Source organism: Sitophilus oryzae, unplaced genomic scaffold, assembly GCF_002938485.1.
Source record: "Sitophilus oryzae breed Bouriz unplaced genomic scaffold, Soryzae_2.0 scaffold_1197_pilon_pilon, whole genome shotgun sequence".
Taxonomy (NCBI): domain Eukaryota; kingdom Metazoa; phylum Arthropoda; class Insecta; order Coleoptera; family Curculionidae; genus Sitophilus; species Sitophilus oryzae.
The window spans coordinates 251847-273415 of record NW_022145834.1 but is presented as its reverse complement, the minus strand read 5'-3'; the positions used below and the strand labels follow the sequence as shown (position 1 = coordinate 273415).

General features: G+C 31.8%; 2 protein-coding genes across 4 annotated transcripts; both read right to left on the bottom strand.

Annotated features, from left to right (window-relative positions):
• Positions 1-87: 87 nt before the first annotated feature.
• LOC115891753 (diphthine--ammonia ligase) lies at positions 88-14397 on the bottom strand. Of its 3 annotated transcripts, XM_030912305.1 has the most exons (11): positions 14097-14397; positions 12869-12897; positions 11614-11832; positions 10909-11137; positions 9000-9275; positions 5478-5677; positions 3610-3786; positions 2820-3051; positions 2174-2408; positions 1709-1874; positions 88-540 (listed from the first exon to the last, which is right to left on the bottom strand). In XM_030912305.1, exons 3-11 carry the CDS (start codon positions 11759-11761, stop codon positions 164-166), a joined length of 2040 nt encoding a protein of 679 aa, XP_030768165.1. In that variant the 5' UTR covers positions 11762-11832; positions 12869-12897; positions 14097-14397; the 3' UTR covers positions 88-163. The 3 variants fall into 3 exon arrangements, with proteins under 3 accessions (XP_030768165.1, XP_030768164.1, XP_030768163.1); XM_030912304.1 differs by lacking the exon at positions 12869-12897; XM_030912303.1 differs by lacking the exon at positions 14097-14397 and having other exon boundaries at positions 12869-12976.
• A 1408-nt stretch (positions 14398-15805) lies between these two features.
• Positions 15806-20326, bottom strand: LOC115891751 (membrane-associated progesterone receptor component 1-like). Its single transcript, XM_030912301.1, has 3 exons — positions 19846-20326; positions 18524-18673; positions 15806-17787 (listed from the first exon to the last, which is right to left on the bottom strand). The coding sequence occupies exons 1-3, from the start codon at positions 20168-20170 to the stop codon at positions 17684-17686; spliced, it is 579 nt and encodes a 192-aa protein (XP_030768161.1). The 5' UTR covers positions 20171-20326; the 3' UTR covers positions 15806-17683.
• Between the last annotated feature and the right edge of the window lie 1243 nt (positions 20327-21569).

The following is a 21569-nucleotide window of genomic DNA, read 5'->3' as shown; positions in this document are numbered from 1 at the left end:
GGCTTATACCCAGAGATATAGTGATTTGCTCGCATAGGTTACAGAGGGAAGTCAAAAAGTTAAATAAAAAAGTAATTAAAATTCGAATAATTTTAAAAAAATTTATTATAAAGTAAAATATAGGTATGCTTACAACTTTTATTATTCTATTTTTATATATCAATCACTGATTACGGACACCGCATATAGACAATATAGTATTCTTATTTTTTAATTCTATCACTGGTATAAAGTTGTACACTAAAACATTAGTACCGTCTATAAAATCGTGCATAATTTCCAAGAGATCTTCTGGATTGTTTAACTTAAAAACGGAGTAGAATATTTTCAAATTGTACACTGTATTAGGGTCGTGATCAGTTCCTTGTTTCAACTTATCAATTGAATATGATACAGCTTCCAAAAATATTTTGGAGTCAAATGACTGTGATTCTTCTATGTTTTCTACGCGACAGACTATAGCTGCTACGTTATTATCATAGTTTATTCTTCTGTAGAGAGAAATTGAGTAATTATCTATACATTTGCCTCTTTCCTCATCTAAAAAAGATAAAAATCACAATTATCATCTTTTTGATATATGACTATACCAAATTTTTTATTCAAAATACCAAATAAACTTTTAGTCGCGTGATTAAGCTTGACCGGCACAGAGTTGCCCACTTTTACATATTTTCTTTCAATCAAAATATTTTAGGAAACAAAACTAAATTTATTATAAATATATAAACAATTATTTACATCATTAAAACTCACCACCTTAACAGCACTTAAGGGGCATAAAGGGCCTTTACTACCCGTTCAAAATATTCTAATAAGGTTGCAATGAGTTTTTTGCAACGGCTATTAAGCTTCTTGTACACTTCGCACTAAAAGAGGCTCTATAAAAGAACAATGTTGAGAACAAGGTCTGCTAGTAAAAATTTTTAAGCTTAAAGTATCACAACACAATTCATTTAAACCAAAAACTAGAGTTTAATACAAAACTAAATAGATCTAATACAAAACTAAAGTGTCAAAACGAATAACAATCTCAGGAAATAAATAAATACATGTGTCAACTTGACAGTTTTAACAGCAGAGCTACCACCTAAATTCCAGCGGGAAATTTAAATTCCAGTTAGTCAGCCCGGCGCCGAGTATTTCCATGGTTGGCAACAATGAATTTAAAAATCGCGCCCTCGATTACATAACTAAAAGTTTAATTGGTATCGCTTATTACATAGTGCTTATATGTATACTTGAATAAATTTACATAGTGTCTTTTCTAGTGCCCCCTCTGTACATTTTTTTGAGATTTTTTTTGCATCTAGGTCTTCTCTTTTAATGTAAAAATCGTAAAAAAAATTGCTACATAGGCAGTTTACAGTACTCTCTATGGTTTTATGTTAAATTAATGTAAATTTTGAACATAGTATGGATGTATTGATTGAGAAAAGAACAGGAAAATTTGCCTTATATATTTTTTTTATATTGTCAATCAACACACACATTATATGCATATTGAGTAGAATTCCTTGATAGATATACAGATTTATAGAAAATATTTTGAATAGTACTTATTCTTTCAAGATGGTAAGAGGTTCTAGCTCCATAAGTGCAAAACTCAAAACCTGATAAACCTTAATACCATGCCATTGAAAAAAAAGGCGTCACAGTTGACTGGGAAATGAAAATCGCTGTAATTTTATGTGTAAAATATACTTACACTCGAATTGATTGTTGTGTTTGTGAGCCCAGACCTGCCATTCAATGGCAGCTGACCTTGGCAAGCCTGTAACCACCACATATTCCACTATAGCATTGTTAGTTTTAGACTCCCAGTATCTTCTTGCCAGGTCAATATAATTGTGGTGAGTTAAATAACAAATACCCTATAAATAATATTTTTCAATATAGGTATTTAAAATAATACAGAATGTTTAAAAAAAAACTGCCTAATTTCAGGGATTGTAGATTGTATGAAAGGAAACATATTCTTCCTTCCCGAATTTATCCCCGCTAGTTGAATTTGACATTTTATGTCAATTTAATAATATATTTTCGTACTTTTGTGCTTAGACGTAAAAGTGCTTTACTTTTATGTGTAGGCGTTAAAATGACTTTTTTATATTGTCACGTCGCAAAAATTAATATTTTTGTGACGTTTGAAAAAAAATATTTTTATCTTTACCTGTACAACGTCTCTTAAATTGACAGTGTTATCCACAGCTGTCAGTAGTCGTCCTATATGTCTAACAACTACCTTACACTGAGATATAATGCCTTGACTAACTAACTGCATGTTGCCTGGGACCAAAGCAATTTGACCGGCAAGGTGAATAAAATCGCCAATTTTGACAGCTTGGCTATAAGGCCCTATGTTACATGGTGCCCAGTGAGAAATACTTTGCACGTGCATTGTTTGTCTGGAAATACAAAATCAATTGCATAATTTTCAACAATAATTCAAATTTATATTAAAAAAACCAGGACAAGTACAAGTCTGACTATAAAGGTTCCCTAAAAAGACTACATTTTTTGATTTAATTAAAAATGTATAGTTTTCAGATTTTTCCCTACACTTGTAGTATAAGTATAAGAGGGTACGAAAAATTTTGATTCGCGTCTTGTGAGTGTCAAAATATACGTTTTTTTTCGGCATAAACGGCCGTATCTTTTTTTTACATTAATTTTACTTGAGCATATGGTTTCAATTTCAACTAGAAAACAATGAAGAAGGGTACAGACTAAGTAAACGACGTCTAGGGCTTGACCTCGTCAAAATTACCATCCATTGTCACTCAGACGTCTTTGACGCCATAGATACCATTACCTACCTGTCAATTTCTCCATCTCCAGCTAGTTCTCCAGTTAATTTTTTCCATGATATAACTTCTAATTGTACAGGATGTCCTATAGGCACTTGAACACAAGCTCTTGTTGGTGGATTGGTATGATTAAAAGCTTTAATATATGTGGCGTTTAACTGCGAATATTCAGACATATCTCTGATGTACATTATAACTGAACATACATCTTTTACATCGTGGGCATTTGAATGAAGGATGCCTAAATTTTAAATAACAAATAGAACATGACACAATATTAAAAAAACAATATTAAACATGCGACATTAAAAGTAAATTTTAATAAAAAAATATATACTTGTTTTTCAAACGTCAGAGAAGTATTAATTTTTGCGACTTGATTGACAATATAAAAAGTCATTGGAACGCCTAGACATCAAAGTAAAGCACTTTTGCATCTAAGCACACAAGTACGAAAATATATGATTAAACTGACATAGGTTTCAAAAGTTTCAAATTCAACGAGTGTAACCATAATTTCTCGATATATAATTACTTACAAGGTATTACTCTTAAATCTTTTTTATATTATATGCAGCATTTGAAATTGTTTAAAAAATTATTTGTGAACGTTTGAAAAAAAAGCATGTTCTTTTGTGCCTTGCTTATGTCGTTATATTTATAGCCTCTCCACAAAAAGTATCATATTTACTTCTAATAAAACAATATACTATTTGGATCAAAAGGCAAGATAATTAAAATGTTTATAAAGAACTAATAAAACTTCAAATGGGTACAATTAAATTCAATGCATACCTACACTTAATTTTATCTATTGCTTCCTCTAATGCTTCTTCAGGATTTGAAGCTAATCCTTGGATTCCGCCAATCCACAACCACCCGTCTTTGCTTTTTCCATAATGAGGTTGTTGAATTAAACATGGCTTAATATTAATTTGAGGTATTTCACTAGCCAGTAAAAAGGAGTTCTCGGTTTCTAAAAATGACGAGTAGCTTTTGCTAAACGTAAATAGTGTTAAGAGAGACTGGTCTTGATCTTGCAATTCCGTCTTGCATATTTTTCACGTTCATATGATTTAAGAAATTACTTATTTGTTCAAAATAATTGTTTTGATTCATTGCAAATAGTGTATTTCCACTATTGCCATATAATTTTAAAGAAAGAAATACTGATTTGATATAATATAATCACTAAAAATACTATTTATTTAAAGATTTATGTAGAAAGTGCATCTACGGTAATCGCAAAACAATTTTCGATGCACGTGATCAATTTATCTTTTATCTATTTATTATCTCATTTTTTAAAGATTTTTACGTTTTATTTTTAATTTAATAAATAATACTTTAGTAATTAATTGATTTATTTGTTTTATAGCTTATTTTACTTATTATATATTGGCAAAAACTAGTCCATTAGAAGATTATTCTAAGCGTTATTACGGTTCTTTTTATTTATTTGTTTATTGATGTACATCTCAAAACACCACAAGTAATAACAAGTAAGAGCATTAATGCACAAACTAATAATCACAGAATTTACTAAAAACTAACGTAGAAATAACTTTGAAAGTGGTATAATGTGCTTACCTGTCAGAGCCATGTTAAAAACATTGTTTAATTAATTTACATTTTATTATTACCTTCTGTTACCTTTGTATTTTGTATACTTTATGTACAACAATTAAATTATTTTAGTTTAGGTTAGGTTAGATAATAGTGTCATTGAGCATGTCATTGAGACAGTCTGTTTTTGAGAGCTGTAAGAAAACGATCGTTCCGTACTTTTATTAGTTAATACTGTATTAAATTCGGCTCTTTTCACTTAACTAGTTCTTTTTTGATAAGTAAAAGTTAGTGTTTTATCAAATCGCGACTTTTATTTACTACGAACCGTGTACTCGGTATAAAACGGGTAGTTTTATATCGTTACATCAGAACATTACCAATCAACTTACTTCTCTGACTGCAGTCAAGGATAAAGGACCTTTATTGTTATGTTCTCGTTCAAAATAGTTTCAGGGAAGTTACAAACTCTTTGCATCGACTGTTTAAATGGTTCAGCATATTTTCAACAAACAATTTCAAGAAATGCAATACAAAACTCGAAAATTTAGTTCTTAAAAGAATTGTTTGTGCTTAAAAGTACAATTTAAAAAAAAACTATGAAAATAGGCAAAAACGAGAATTACTCACAAAGACTCAATAACAACATGATATTATATAAAATAATGACTGACATTACGATAGTTGTCAAATAATAAAGGACAATGTTGCTGAACACGGCGCAATGTGACCAACATAGCGATAATAAAATTTGGTTTAAACTAATTTTTGGTATCTTTAATCTAATAAAATATCTGTCACAATCATTTGCTCTATAAAGTAAAGTGAGGAGCTGCTCGGTATCTTAAATTATACAACAAATTTAAACATTTAGTCAAGTTTATAGACTTTAGTATCAATTTCGATAAGATTAATGAAGTGCATCGGAAAATGTTTTGCGATTACAGTAGTAAAAATCTATTAAGGAAATGCAATACTTGCAAGGGTCTTGCAGCTAGACCAAGACTAAGATTGAACCCTGCAAGACCAAGTCCAAGGGAGTCTTGCTCTTGGTCTTGCATTTGCTCATCTCTAAACATAAACAATCCCGTCCGAACTTACCATCTTCTTCATTACTTAACTCTAATATTTCTTCGCCATCTTCCAAAATATACCCGTAACTGTCTTTCAATGGTAAGCCTTGTAGTCTACTTTGTAAGTCTAGAGCGGGAAGCTTAAATTCCAATGAAATTTTGTTGAATTTTAAGTACCCCACTGGAGCTATAGGGTCATCTTGGTGCATCACTATTTCCGAGTCTTCCCTAACAAGAACCTATTTATTTAATTATTTACAAATATGGGAGTATAAACAGATTACAATCTACTACAATACTCATAATATATTCATCAGTAGATGAAATTGCATTCGCAGGTTTAGGATCAGGAGATAGACAATCTTTTATTTAAAAAATTACCGACGTTTCGATGTGTATTTTCGTTTCTATCAAGGCTATTTTCGGTTGTGTCAGAAGTGAACCAAACCAAATACCCTGTATATTGTTTTTTCAATAGATGAAGAACTACAAAAATGGACATTTTTGTATTTTTAATATATTTTTTTTAAAAAGATGAAAAATATATTTTTTATTTATTTATTAATATCTCTGAAATTATCGAAATATTATTAACTGATATCTTAGGATTATGTGAAGTGATCTGAAAGGAAGCCAAAAATCCAATAATATACAGGGTGCTCAATTTAAAAAATCATCCAATCTACTCACACTTTTTTGAAGTTAAAATATTAATATAATATTAATCTACTCACACTATAGAAGTTAAAATATTTTCCTTAAATACATCCTAGTAAATACTTTAGGTTTGCACTTAAACGAAAATTCTCAAGTTTTTTATTCTAGGAGCTACAGGCTACAGATGCCCGACGCACTATTGTCGAACCCTGTAGAGTTCCCAACTGGCAAAGGAGTACGACTGGGAGATGCGATATCCCCAAAGCCGTTTACAGCAACACTAGAAAAAATCTTCCATTGACTGGACTGTACCAACAAAGGATTAAAATTAGATGGAGTATATCTTAACCATCAAAAATTCGCTGATGAATCTAGAATGCCACTTTACCTTAAGAAGAAAACATTCAACCAATGTGTACTACCAGTCATGACCTATGCAGGCGGAACCTGCAAAAACGGACGTTATACGGCGACATTAACTGCAGGTCGCACAACGTTGAATGGAACGAAATATGCCGGGAATAACCAAAAAAGACCGTAAAAGGATAGAGTGGAATTCGCTCAAGCGACAAGCGACAATGGGCAGGACACCTGGCAAGAAGGACGGACAAACAAATGGACCAAAAAAATTACAGCATGGTACCTACGAGGAATTCAGAGACATAGAAGAAGACCAAACCTAAGATCAGGTATATTAGGAAATTACCAGGAATAACTTGGGCTCGCATAGCCAACAATGGGCCCAACTATAAAGAGAGAGAGAGATCTAAATATGTGAAGAAGGGTATGGGCTCTTTCACAAAAAATAAAATACCCAATTCAAGGACAAAATCTGAAATAGAATACTATTTTCAGTATATTTATCCAAGAAAAACAGTTCCATGACATTGAATAATTTTTTTATAGGTCCTCAAAATTGCTTTAATTTGAAATAAATTTAAAGCGCCAATTGATGACGTATGAAAAATACGCCCAATCACATTGCAGAACCGTGCTCGTGCGCCAGCCAACAACTGGCAACATTGCGATTTGATTTGACCAGCACCACCTCAACTCAATCAACATGATATGGGCAAGGCAAATATGGCGGCGAAGGCAGCGCATTATTAAATTGTTTACCTTTAACCTGAAAAGCCGGTAGTGGTTTCTCGTTCCGATTGCATACCAGAAATAATTAATTATCTCTAGTTTGTTGTGATTCTGCAACACGTTTGTTTAGTTCTTAGTGTTCAGTGCATGGTGTGATCAGAAAATTGTGATAAAATAACAGTGTAATAAAAATCCAAACCAGACATTCCACATAGGGAACTTCAAACTTTTGTGCTTGTCGTAATCCTCTATTATTAATTATTTTAAGGTAAGAACTAGAAGTATTTATCAAGATATTACACCTAAATGAGTAAAAAGCCTTCACCGCCAGTCTGCATAGTACTTTATAATGGTTACTTATAATAATCAAAAGATAGGTATTAACATTTTATTGTAGCATACCTTTTACATGCTCTGTTCCAAATTGTCACGAGAATTATAGAGGGGGTCACAAGGTTTCTGCTTTTATATTTCCCAAAAATGACGAGCTTCGTAAAAAATGGTTGACAGCTATTAAAAGAGATAATTTCACTCCTACTAGTAGTTCTCGGTTAAGAAGTGCATTAAATATGCCTCAAAAAGGCCAAAGGCCAAAGCCCCTGTTACCCTAGTGAGGATGTAGTTATGGCTACTGCTTACACTTACCTCACTATAAGTAAAATATTGGAAGAATAATCAAGCTTTTTACATCAAAAAGATCACAGAAAGATATTGACAACATTCACATTTGAAAATATAAATGGCCTGCCTGGATGTAAGTCTTTTTTTAAGTCACAATTGCCCCTCACATACGTCGGAATTTATTATTAAATCCATCTTGTTCAGAATATCCAATATTTTATTGAAGAACTATGCAAAAAAAAGGAATGACGTTATAAAAAGGTATTTAGTTTTTTTTCTATATAAAATATTGAAACACATATTATATTTTTTAGTTATCCTCACCTATTATAGTTTAAATATATTCCCATTTGTATAATAGTGCTAAACATAGAAAAATATTCCATATTTTTTGACCCAAGCCAGTGTACTTTATAATTCCAAGAGCATTTACCAAGGCTTTTACTAAGACAAGTAACTTCCTATACTGTCCATAATAGTATATATTTATCAAACGTGCAGTAAATTCTAAACTATGGTAGATAAGTGCAATTGAATATTTAGTTTATATTGCTATTTTCTGTCATATATTTCTGGTTATTTCTTTTTCCGATGATTTTGAACACCCTATATATGCTACCTCAAATTTGAGTATTTACACATTAGTACAGTACCTACCTATTTTCTGAGAAAACAGACCTTTTTATAAAAAGTAACTAACTGATGTTTTCATAAAAGTAATAATACAAAAAAATGCCATACCTATGTGGAGAGCTTTAGACTCTCTTTTATACTTAGTAAAATATTACGTAATCTAACACATTTGTGTGAAAAATGTCTATTTGGAAATAAAACAGGTTTTAAAATACGCGCCAAATAAAGCACTTCTATCTCCGTCATATTGGAAAAGGTTGAATGGCCTTGTGTGGAGGTGGTGGTGGGTCAGCAAGATGGCCCGGCCGTGTTGCCGCTTTTCAACATGCCAGGTGTGACGTATTAAAAATAAAGTGCGGATTTTTATTCTGAGCTTTTTTGTTTTTATTTATTTTCTTAAGAACGACTTCAAATTTTTCGAAAGTGAGATAGCAGAAAATTCTAGAATTAATTGCTTTATTCAATTATGCTAATTCCAAAATATAGTGAAAGAGCCCATTGGAAATGGTTGAATAAGCTAAAAATGATGATGATGATAATGATTACTTACACTACAAGGCGGCTCATAAACAATGGACAGTCTAACGTCAGACTTTCATATTCTCCCCCCTCTCCGCAAACGTTAATACCATATTTTTCGTGCATCGATAGTAAATATGGTTGTAATTGGCTTAAACTATGGCCTAAGTGTTTTTTCGGTTCTAGTCCTAAGGCTGCCACTTTGATCACTATAGCATCAACTTCACACTTGATTATATCATCTAATAAGTCCTCTTGATTGCGTTGCCATAAATACGCCAAGGGAGTTAAATTTAGTCTAATGCACCTGTAAAAAAATGCTCAAGTAAATTAAACTTAATAATAATATAGCTTTAACTGCTAGGACAAATCTGTTTGTAGCAGCTTTAGTTTCATAAAAAAGTAGCATATTAATGTGAAAACCGCATCTTTGTATTTGTACCTCTACTCATAAACGAAAAACCGTGTAAACACACAAAAATGGACCCAGCCTGTATATTAGAAACAAATTCTGAGTCCAAAAACTGATACTTTAACACGTGAATAAATCAACGCCACAAGTTTAGCATTAAAAAATATGTCTCCAACATCACGACATGCCATTTTCAAACCTTCTTTATTGCACTTATGAAACGTTCAATAGGTTTGACTTTCTCGAGGACCTTACTTTGCGCATGCGCATTAAAAGTTTTTCACTATATTTACACGCACGTATTTCCAAAATAATCACAATTTTATACGATTTAGAAAGTACATACAATGGGCGCGTTCAGAGACGGTCAGCGGCTGAGTGGCTGAGTAAGCGGTTCCCCTAAACGGTCACTTTTTACACGCAAAAACAGTCAGCCGCTGAGCAAAATACTCAGCGGTCCGTCAGCCGCTGTGGTCCCTGAACGCGCACATTGTTATGGAAACCAAGTTTTCATTGACATCATATTCATATCATATTGTCATAATCCTGGTCATAATCATATATCATAATCTTATTTCCATTGTGTAACAACGCTTGTTTCTTGCGTTTTTATTTTAAAAATTGTATTAATTACTCTATTATCGACCGCTTTTATATTCAAAGATGCAAGTGTGTTCAGTGAGAAGGTAATTTTAAGTGTGTGCAACTATATTTCAATTTTTTTTTATCGTTGGATTTTCTAAATACTCGTAAAAATGACTAGAAAGTGTTTAATGTGTGAAAGTTCTAATATAAAGGTCCCCGAATTATCTTTTCACTTTTCATAGGCAAGTAAAGTATTCAGTTGTTCTTTTATTTATATTAAGCTACATGCACACTTTCTATAGTATTTTTTATATAATTTAATTTTTGTGACAGTAAACATTCAATTTATTGTTCAAATATAAGCAATTTACAAATTAAATTTCTAAAATTAATGTTCCAATTTGGCGCGCGGACGATAGGTCCTCGACAAGGATAGATAGAGTAGAAGCACCGCGTGTGCAATAAAAAAAAGAAGATAAATGGAAGTCGTTGATATGTTTGCGACAGTTTCCATAGTGATTTACTTATCCACGTAAGTACCGCATGATCGAGAAAAACGGCGCCCAGTTGGCTGGGAAAGAACGATCGATGACATCTCCCATATGAATTTAGATATAAAATGACAGCGATCTTCATTTCATAGCCATCGCTGACGCCGTTTTTTTTTCGATCACACGGTATATATGATCTAGGACTTCAACAAAATTTTCCCGTTTTACTATGCATAGTAAACACGAAAATGGGACACCCCGTACATACTTTTTAGCCCCTATTCGTTTATTATACAGGGTGAGTCTTAAATAAGTGCAAATATTTTCTGAAAAATAGCAGAGTTTTATATTACTTTAATTTTTTTTTTAATTTTTAATTTATTTAAAACTCAACCTATATAAAATGAAACTTTCTCAAATATATGTATGTAATAACATTATACTCTACTTACACATTTTCAACCCGAATTCTTTGGTAATTGCTTAAAATAGCCCCAACGGAAACACCGTCAAATTCAATCTCATTTTGAATTTCTTTGAGTAAATTATACAAATCTTCTACCTCATCAGAGGGATCACATGGATCATAGTTCTTGCCTTTTTTCTTTGACACCCCGTATGTGCATTTTTTGTAAATTGGCAAATCAATTGCTTGCGCAATCAAATCAACTGCTTCGTGACCTAGACAACAAGAAAATAATACCACCCCACCGAAAAAAATGTCGTCAAAGATGTCTGGGAAATGACAATTGATGATAACTTTGGCGAGGTCAAGCTCTAGACGTCATTTAGTTAGCCAGTACTCTGATTTATTTTTTAATGACGCTTACTGCCAGCTGGCCTTAAGAAAGTTGTAACTTATTTTTGTATTGAGTAAAAATGATTTTTAAATGTTGTATGTAGGTAGTTTAATATTCGAGTATTTTTTTGGAAATAGATTTGTGTGTTAGAAACGTTCAATCCTTTTTTAATCTTTCTAGAATTATTAGTACTAATTTTTGACAAGTTTTATATCAATTTTGAGTAAATGGCGCCTAGAGATTGACCCCACCAAAATTATTATCGATTGTCATTCCCCAGCCGTCTTTGACACCGTTTTTTTTCAATCATACCGTACAATACACTATATTATAAAAATACTAACTCAAAACACTTACCCACACTCTGATACATAAAACTATCTATCTCAGATTGATTATAAGGAAACAAATTTGCTAAGGCAACTATTTTATGGCCTGCAGCGACACATTGCATCATATTAAAGGTACTATCTTTACCTCCACTGACTAGAGCTACAACCCTCATGTTTATGTTGGTTACTTAAATGTTCCCTGTATTATAATTCGGAATTTTAGGTGGAAATATGAGATAGAACGCTAAAAAATACCACAGAGAATTTATTAAACCACAAAGTCAGTTTTTTTGCTGTTACATGTCATTACTTGTGAATATTACCAAAAATTATTTATTTTAAACAACCCTGTATATTTTTCAATAGAGTGGAAATTATTTTTTGTACCACTTTCTTAAGGCAGAGAGTACGGTCGAGAAAAATCAAATATTTCCTTGATTTAAGTAAGAACAATCTTCGGATTATCACGGTTTTTTTTAACGGGACGTCTCCTCAATGAACACCTTAGGGTGCATCCATTATCCTAGAAAAAGCGGATCGGCGTAACGACCTTGAAACGATTTCCAGAAATTCTATTGGCTGAAAAATTCATCTGTCAAAAATTTCAGCCAATAGAATTACTGCAAATTGGAAATCGTTTCAAGGTCGTTACGACGAGACGCCGATCCCGATCCGCTTTTTCTAGGATAATGTGGATGCACCAATGATGCACCCTCAGTAGATTGTAGCTAATAATATGTCCGGCACGTATCGTATCATACACATAACGTTTCCGTTCAGTATACTCGGAAACAATATTTTGTCGGAACTTGTATTAATTCGTTTAACATTGGATATATTGCAAATCTTCTTACTGGAACCGTCAACCGTCCGTTTACTGAAACGGAAACGGTACGTGCCGGAGACGATATGTGAATGAAAATATAAACAGACCTCTATATGGCCTCCAGTCTATGACGTCAACAGATTTTTAGGTCAGAGCCCTTCGGCCTTGAATTAACCTTTAAGGAGACCCCTTAAATGCTCTTATTTTATAGATATTTATATTTGATATGTGTAAAAAGAAAAAAAAGTAACCTTCTTTCTTGTACGTTTTACTCGGGTTTAAATGTTTTAAAATTATCTCTATAATTGAAATGGTTTGGGGCTCTTAATAGACAAACAAATTAAAGTTCCAAACCAATCCAAATGACTTTAAAAATATTCTACGTACACTATTTGATCTCATGCAATACAAATACCAAGCTACGTACAAGAATAAAACAAGATGAAAAACTTACCAAAAATATTTCTTTTCCATCTAAACCAACTGAAAAACAAAATTTTAATAACACGAACTTTAATAAATTTAGATACGATAGGGATAAAAAATAAATAAAAAGTAAGGTTAGATTTTTTCAGGGTTGTGTACATTCCAAAAGAGATTGTCCGATCGCGTCAAATCATCGTCTTAGCGCCTACGTCACTGAGAGACCTCTTTTTAAATTATTACTTTGGTATTATTTCTTTGAAAAGTTTTTAATCTATTATTTCTTATTTTTAAAAAGAAACTAAGACATGAATTGCCTGAAGTCCATAGCTCTTGACTTAAGCCGGAGTCTCATGCATCCGAAATCCGATGGTACGACATCCGAAATTTGAAGTTATCGTGTGTAATAAAAAAAGCCTGTCACATACATCCGAAAGTTCGTTCCGAAATTTGACAGTTTTAACATTTTTCTGCTGCGCTGAATAGAGATTCATGTCATGTTTTATTGGAGAAACACTTATAAAAATAACTTCCTCGCCAAATATCCCGAAATTGCCCACTTCCCACTAAACTTGTTTTTAAAAACAAATGTTTTCAAAAAAAGTGAGGTTAAAAACACACGATATCGTACAAAAGTTAAACAAAATTTAACTTTATACGACGTCGGATGATTAGTTAAAATTATCGGATAAAAATTGTTGTCAAAATATTTCGACCAATAGGAGCACCGTCGGATCGTCGTGTCATCGGATTTCGGATGCATGAGACTCCGGCTTTAGCCGAGCCCCCGAGCTTTAACCATAGAAAATAACCTAACGGGCTTTAACATCTGTCAACCACAAGGATAAGGTGATTATAAATTTCCTGTTCACATTATTTCAATAAGAAATACAGCTTGACAAGCTTTGCAATTATATCGATCTGTCAGGGTATTCTTTTTTAATGTACGGTAAGTATTTTATCTTTTAATTTATTTTATGGAATCTGCGAAGTAAAGCTACTGGCGATCATCCACTTTTGAGATGTGGAATTTTGCAAGTAGTTTTTTAGTCTTTCTAGTGGATATGGCAACAACGGGCGACAAACCCGGCGGCTCTCAAAATGTTGTAATTTTTTATTTTAAACTTTCAAAGTTAAATTACTCGGTTAATTTATTCTAAAAATGGTAAAGAGAAAATATTATGTTTCTTGTTTCTTTTGGCCAGATCTACCACCTCTTAAAATATCTGCACTTATTTCTACCCTGTATAGTTACTTACCAGTGAAGTTATTCCCTTATTTATCCCGATTTTTGGACGAGATCTACCCCACGCTGCACATCTAACTATTTTACAGTCTTTTCCTGAAATTCGTAATAACGTCACTGTTTGTTTAACTTCTGACGCAATATTCTTCTAGATTTAACACCTCTGAACAAATCCATTTGTAGAATAATTAAAAAATAACAAAATAAACTCAGAAAAGTTTAACAAATTCGCAAAATTTTAAATTCAAATGTGTCTCAATATAAACGTTAATTATTTTAAAAAATTATTTTAATCTGTTCTGTGATTAGAACTGTCACCTGCTGTCACAAAAATGGGGGACTGGTGACGTCCATATAGGAAAATAAAATCGAAAAAAAAACGTCTTCAGCGATTGCTATTGAAATAAAAAATATGATCGCTGTCATTTTATATACCGATTTGGTCATCGAAACTGTCCGGTCTGGATTTTAACGTGTAATACAGTGATGTAGACACCAAAGCTTAATGGAAATTGAAAAATCATTTTTTCTACACAAATTTTCCTACAAATGCAAAAACCGACAACACTGTATGCCGCTTTTGATTTTGTCTCTCTGTCTGTCAACCGGTCATTTATATTATTCTCTGTCACACGCATTAAATTCCAGACCACATAAATTGGATGACCAGCAGAGTATAATGGTGCGTTCATACAGCCAAATAAAATAAAATAAGAATAAAATAAAATAAGGAATTCTTATTTGTGTGCGTTCATACAGTCAAATAAAATAAAATAAGAAATATATATTTGCTCATGCGCAGTACGATGAGGCTGGATAAAAGTTAACTTTTACGATTGTTTATAGTAATTTTACTATTTATAGTATATTTATTTATTCGTTGCCTACTATATTATACATTTTACTTATGTGAAATTATAAAATAAATTAAATCCAAACTGAAAATATTTGTAGGTTAGAATTAAGCGTGCGCAAAGCCGTTTTCACATAAAATAAAACAAGAAGTTAAAAGATAAAGACTTCTTATTTTATTTGGCTGTATGAACGCATGTACGGTATCCCATATAACCAACTTTCTTATTTTATTTTATTTTATTCTTATTTTATTTTATTTGGCTGTATGAACGCACCATAAAATTGTATGGGGAATATCAGGGAATACCATAGAACGTCAGAACGTCATTTCTAAGCAAAATGGTCGCCTTTTTTCGGTCATATTGTATTTTGGAATTGTGTGTATAACTTGACAAATACCTAACATATTTTATACTTTTTATTTTTGGTATAATACCATAATAAGCACAATAATTTATTATTTTATTAAACAATATTCTTTAAGTATAATAAAATTACCAAGTACATACAGATATATTTTGTATAATTAATAAATTCAACAAAAAAAAACACCATATCAACAAATCCAATAAAAAATTATCGTAAAAAAACTATTATAGTTATGTAATATTAATATTATCAGTCAGACAATTTTTTTTTAAATTTTAGTTGCTTACCAAAAATGCATCTTTTTATAAAAATATAACTTGGCCACAGGTATATCCAAATAAATGAGTAAAATATTTTACATAACAAAAATATAAATAATTAAAAAAATAAGTTGAAACTATATTACAATGTAATGTATAATTTTCTATTGAATTTCGAACACATTAAAACAGACATAAAATACAGTAAAATTCAGAAAAATAAATCAAACTCAAACTGTAGAATATTAAAATTTGTATTATCTTAAAAAAAATCCAGAAAAAATCAATATTTACTAGAAGTGACCATTATAAGTTATAATTAATAATAATTTATTAGAAGAAAATATATACAAAACGTACCACCGTATCACCCAAGAATTTTAATAAATAATGAATTTTTAAATTTGAAAAATAAATACTTGCATTTTTTGACTTCTTCTTGAGTTTTTTTTTATTAATCTTATACTGGATGGTTCAAAACAAATGCAAAAAAATTTAAGGGTCGATTGGTTGGTAATAAATAAAGGGTAAAGGATGCTTTGTTATATAATCGTTAACCATTTTAGTACAAATATGGCGGAAAAATATGGTTGTCATCCACAATCATAAAATAATGGGAGTTGATCAGCTTATATAGTAGGATTACATAATATTCCAGTAGTGGAATAGTGAAATGACGTTTTTCGCATTTGTTTTTAAACACCCCGTATATGTTTTAGTTTAACAAATATTCTGGAAAACCACACCTACGTTCTAAAATAAAATATAGGATAAATTGTGAAATAATTTCCATCCCAAAAATATTTTATAGTAACTCAAGTCAACTATACTTATTAATAAAAAACTAACCAATTTACAACTAACCCTTTCATCCAAAATATGTACTAAAAATAGAGAAAAAAAATTAGAAACCTTTTTTTTACCTTCTGTGGTTAAAAACAAAACACTTATGTGTCTATACAGATAGAAATTTTAATAAAACTAATAAGGAAAAAGAGAAAATAATACGCGCTGACGATTAGAAGTATTATACTTATTACTATTACATATTTTTTTAAGTAGAAAAAAACAATTTGAAGGTATTAAATTTTAGAATATCCCCATCAAATATAAAGGGTGTTTGTTAAGTAGTCTAAAAAATAGGGTGCGATTCCTCATGTTTTTGGAATATAAATGGTACACCATTGCGTTTTTTCGAGAAAACAATTTCTTTTTCTTGGTGATCAGTATCTTTTTAACAAAATTCATCTCTTGAGTTTTACTTGTATATTGAACGGTTTCCGAGAAAAAAAAGAAAAAAAATAAAGCCCACCTCGATATCCATGTATAGTCTGTCCAATGGCAGGATCCCTGACAGTACTAACAGTTCTTGTCTATCATTTTAATTCACTAACAAATTGTATTTTCTGTCATGTTTTGAATGTCATCTGTCGAAATCTTCCCTGATTCATTGGACAGACTATTGCTCGTTTTCTAACGATTATAATTTTTTTTTCTCGAAAACCGTTCGGCGTACAAAAAAGACTCAAAAGATCGATCTTGTTGAAAAAGTATTGAAAATAAAGAAAAAATAATATTCTCGAAAAAAGCAGTAATGTTCCATTTATTTTCATCAAATAATACAGGGGTGTCGTACAGACAGCCACTGGATCAAGTAGAAAAACAACAGTTAATAAAAGTGAACCCCCTTTGTGCCTGGAAACAATATACCAAAATTAAAGAAAATCCCTAAAGTAGTTTCCGACATATTGCGAGAAATTTGATTTTTTTAACACCCTGTAGATCAGAAACGAAGTATCTACATTAGAGCCCATGTTTATATGAATTTTTATTTTTTTAAAACACACGAGAAATCACACCCTGAAATTTTTTAGACTACTTAGGGAACACCCTATATAATAAACATTTTGAAACTGCACAACAAAGTACTGAAATATACACTCATTATTTATTTATTATTATAGATTTTTTTGTTATTCCTTTTTCCTAAACAGTTAGTATTAATACAAGACAATCACAAACAAATTCTGTAAGGTGTTCAGTACTTAGTTTGCACACATAACCTCTCAGTAAAATCAGCCTTTATGTTTTTGGAATTAAACAAGAAAAAAACAATCTATTCATCCTTTGATTTTTCGGTGTTAGTTTCATCTTCTTCGTCAGAGTAATTTGTTGGTTGCTCACCGGGCTTAAGAAGCCTTCCCACAATATCGTACTTTTCTGTAAAAAAGGAGAATAAACAAGATAACACCATTCTATCGGAAAAAAAACGGCATCAAAGGCTGCTGGGGAACGACAATCGATGGTAATTTTGGCGAGGTCAAGCCCTAGACGTCATTTACTTGGCCCGTACTCTTCTTTACTTTTTATTGGCGCTTACTGCCAACTGGCCTTAAGAAGCCTGTAATTTATTTTTATATTGAATAAAGATTACTTTTAAATGATGTAGTTTAAAATTCGATAAATTTTTTTTGGAAATAGATTTGTGTATCTGGAAACGTTAATCTTTCTATAATTATTAGTGTTAATTTTTTACAAGTTTTACGTTAGTTTTTAGTATATGACGCCTAGAGATTGACCTCACCAAAATTATCATCGATTCTCATTCTCCAGCTGTCTTTGACGCCGTTTTTTATTATCGCACGGTATAATAGACATATAATATTCGGCGACAAAGATCGGGCTGTAATTTTTCCCGGTGCTGTCACGTTGTCTCTTGCTAAACGTCTATATAATATGGTGCATTATAAATACTACAGAGAAAATACAATTTCTAAAAAAGCATATTACCTATGCTATTTAGATTTTTAGATTCAAAGAAATGAAAAGGAGCAATATTAATTATGCATGATCTATTTATTTACAATTTTTTTAGACACAAATTTTTATTCAATATTTCCGTTTATATTTATTATATTATCTTGTTGAAAAAGAATGTATACGTATATAGACTTACCATTGAATTGTGACTGCCATTCCTTAACAGATTCCATTTCAATAGAACTTAAATCGCTCAAATCATCATATTGGTCACCGCCAGCTGTAACATTAAATGTTGCCAATCCTCTGGAGGCATCTCGTCCGGCAAACGCAGAATACGGCCCACCTATAAGAGAACAGACAGGGTTGCTACATGAAATTTTGCAAGTTCCCTAGATAATTGCTACAAAACAGAGGAAATAGTGAATGTTCCCGAGTTCTAGGAAAATTTTCCTAGACCTGGTAACTATGAGAGAACAGAATTACCAGATGAAATTTTGTAAATTCACTAGAGCATTGCTTCAAAAAAGCTAGGGGGGAGTTTTTTTTCTAGATCTAGAGAAAATTTAATAGATCTGGCAACTATGAGAGGACAGCGTTGTCAGAAGAAAATTTCCTTGCAAATCATCAAATAGAGGAAATAGGTAATTTTTACCAGATTTAGGGAAAATGTCATAAACCTGGCAACTATGAGAACACAGGGTTAACAGATAGATCTAGGGAAAAGTCTCTAGACCTGTCAATTCTGCGAGATTTAAGGTTAAAGGTTGACACACGAAATTTTACAAATTCCCTAAAGGCTACAAAATAGAGGAAATAAGGAATTTTCTCTAGGTCTAGGGAAACTTTCCTAGACCTGGCAACTATGACCAGACAGGGTTGCCAGATAATTTTTTTGCAAATTCCTCAGATCACTACTTCATAATACATAGAGGAAATAGGAAAATTTCCAAAACCTGACAACAATGACTGATAATGCAGGGTTTCCAGACAAAATTCCGCAAATTCCTGAGATCTAGGGAAAACTGACTAGATCTGGCAACTATTAAAACACACATTTTGCAACAATTAATGATCAAATATGAATCATATGAAGGGTAAGGGGAAAACCAACTTATGGAGAAAACGATGATTTAATAATGCAAAATATCATGTTAAAGATACAAAAATTATTACTGTATGCATTGTTATTTGGACGTCGTTATAGATATTCAGTTACAATTTAGAATGTGTTTGGGACAACTTAATTTGTTGGGAATTGCTATTCCCAACAAATTAAGTTGATTACTTAAAAATGCCATAAAATAGTCATTGTCGGTTTTTTCCCCTTAGCAGAGTTATGTGAAAACCGCATCTTTGTATCTCTACTCATAAGCGAGAAACCCTGTTGTAAAACACATGAAAATGGGACACCTTGTACATCGTACCCAACCCTGCTATTAAAAACATGACTCACAAATACCGAGAATTTATTCTATTTAATCTTATAATAAATTTGTATAGATTTAAATTACTTACCTGGTCCATAGAAGGCTTTGCCTTTGGTAACATCGTACACCACCCCATTCACTGCAATTAGAACTCTACCTTCTTCATCAGTACCATCGAACTTTTTGAGTTCTTGGATAGTGAAGTCCCTTTTTTTAAGTTTGGGCAAAGGTTTTTCAACAGGCTCACTGCGTTGTTCCTCTTGCCTGCTTTTGATGATTCTATACACTAAAAACACGATCAAACCAAGCAGAGCAAGATTGATAGGGCTTGAAATAGTTTCGGTTAAAATTGCCCCAAAAATACCACCAGAAGAATCATCGGGGGTTTTGTTTACGGTATCTGAAGATTCCATTTTTCTTTTCTAATATGTTTGAAACACTATAATATGAATATTACGCTTTAATTTTAATCAAAGTAAAATGACTGAACACTTTATTATTCAAGACAGGTCAGAGTGTATTTATGACTTGACAGAAAATTATGCCGCTGTCAAGTGTGACTTGACAACATGTTGACAACATTTAAATTGTAGGAATGCGCGATGTAATATCGATGTTTTTCGGAATATCGATATAGGTGCTTTTTAAAAACAAAAAAATGATAGCAGAGATATAGAGTCGTAGTATCGATGATCAAATGCAACAAATACGGGCTTCTAGGGCTGGTATTTATAGTTGCATCTCGAGACGCCAAGACGGTCTTGGGCTCTCGAGAGCGGAATCCACAGAATACACGAGCAAACGTCATTTTGGAGATTGCGATTTTCATTTTGGATAGTTTATGTATCTGTGGATAGTTTCTTAACCTAACTTTTTTAGTAAACAAAATAAATCCCTTGTAAATCCGTTTTGTCTGATTAAACAGTTTTGAATATGTTAGAAGAGTTTGAGGATATTTTGGACCATGTGGAAGAAGAAAATCGTCTTCGAGTTCCAAAAAGATATGTACGGGATGCAGGAAATCCAATAGAAATGTTTAGCGAGGGGGGATTTATGCCGATATAGGTTTAACAAGGCTACAATTACAGAAACTATTTTACCTCTTATAAATTGAAGACTTGCAAAAACCTACCAATCGTGGTTTACCCATTCTCCCCGTTATTCAATTACTAATTTGTTTATGGTTTTATACGACTTGTAGTTTTCAGATATTAAATGGAGACATGCTTGGTATTAGCCAACCTACAATAAGCCAGGATTATCAAGAGGGTTCCATTTTAATAGCAGAACATTTGGGTGAATTTGTATGATGCAACCATAAATGGTTGAACAGCATTATTATTCCAATGATACTGCCTTCAGCTTGTGCAGATGATAACAACAAATGGGATACATATATTAAGAATATAGAAAGAGCTATAAATACATCTGTGAATAAATCCACTGGCGAAAAAAACTCCTGAATTATTATATGGATATATTCCGAAGATTGAAGATGGATAAGTGAGATTATTGACGGTAGAGAATGAAAAGTATTCAATTACCTGAAAAATTGAGAAAAGAGGTCAAAGAACATATAGAAATGGAACAAAGGAAGTATAAAAAAATTATGATAAACATATAGATTTAAAGGTATCACAAAGATAGGAGACATGGTCTATATGAAAAGTGCTACTAAATATAAGGGACTATTTACAGTGACACAAGTTCTACCCCATGACACAGAAAAACACATAAACAGAAGTATTTAGAAGAATATGTTTAATGTTTAATGAATACTACTTTTGGTTTATTTAGTTTTGAATAGTTTCA

Excerpts from the sequence above, each read along its gene's own strand:
- LOC115891753 (XM_030912305.1), bottom strand. The coding sequence starts at position 11,761 with ATGAGGGTTGTAGCTCTAGTCAGTGGAGGTAAAGATAGTACCTTTAAT. Across the intron at positions 5,678-8,999 it reads TTTATGAGCCGCCTTGTAGT|GGAAGACTCGGAAATAGTGA; the intron begins GTAAGTAATCAT and ends GGTTCTTGTTAG. Across the intron at positions 1,875-2,173 it reads ATTTAAGAGACGTTGTACAG|GGTATTTGTTATTTAACTCA; the intron begins GTAAAGATAAAA and ends TATTATTTATAG.
- LOC115891751 (XM_030912301.1), bottom strand. The coding sequence starts at position 20,170 with ATGGAATCTTCAGATACCGTAAACAAAACCCCCGATGATTCTTCTGGT. Across the intron at positions 18,674-19,845 it reads CAAAGCCTTCTATGGACCAG|GTGGGCCGTATTCTGCGTTT; the intron begins GTAAGTAATTTA and ends GTTCTCTTATAG. Across the intron at positions 17,788-18,523 it reads ATGGCAGTCACAATTCAATG|AAAAGTACGATATTGTGGGA; the intron begins GTAAGTCTATAT and ends CCTTTTTTACAG.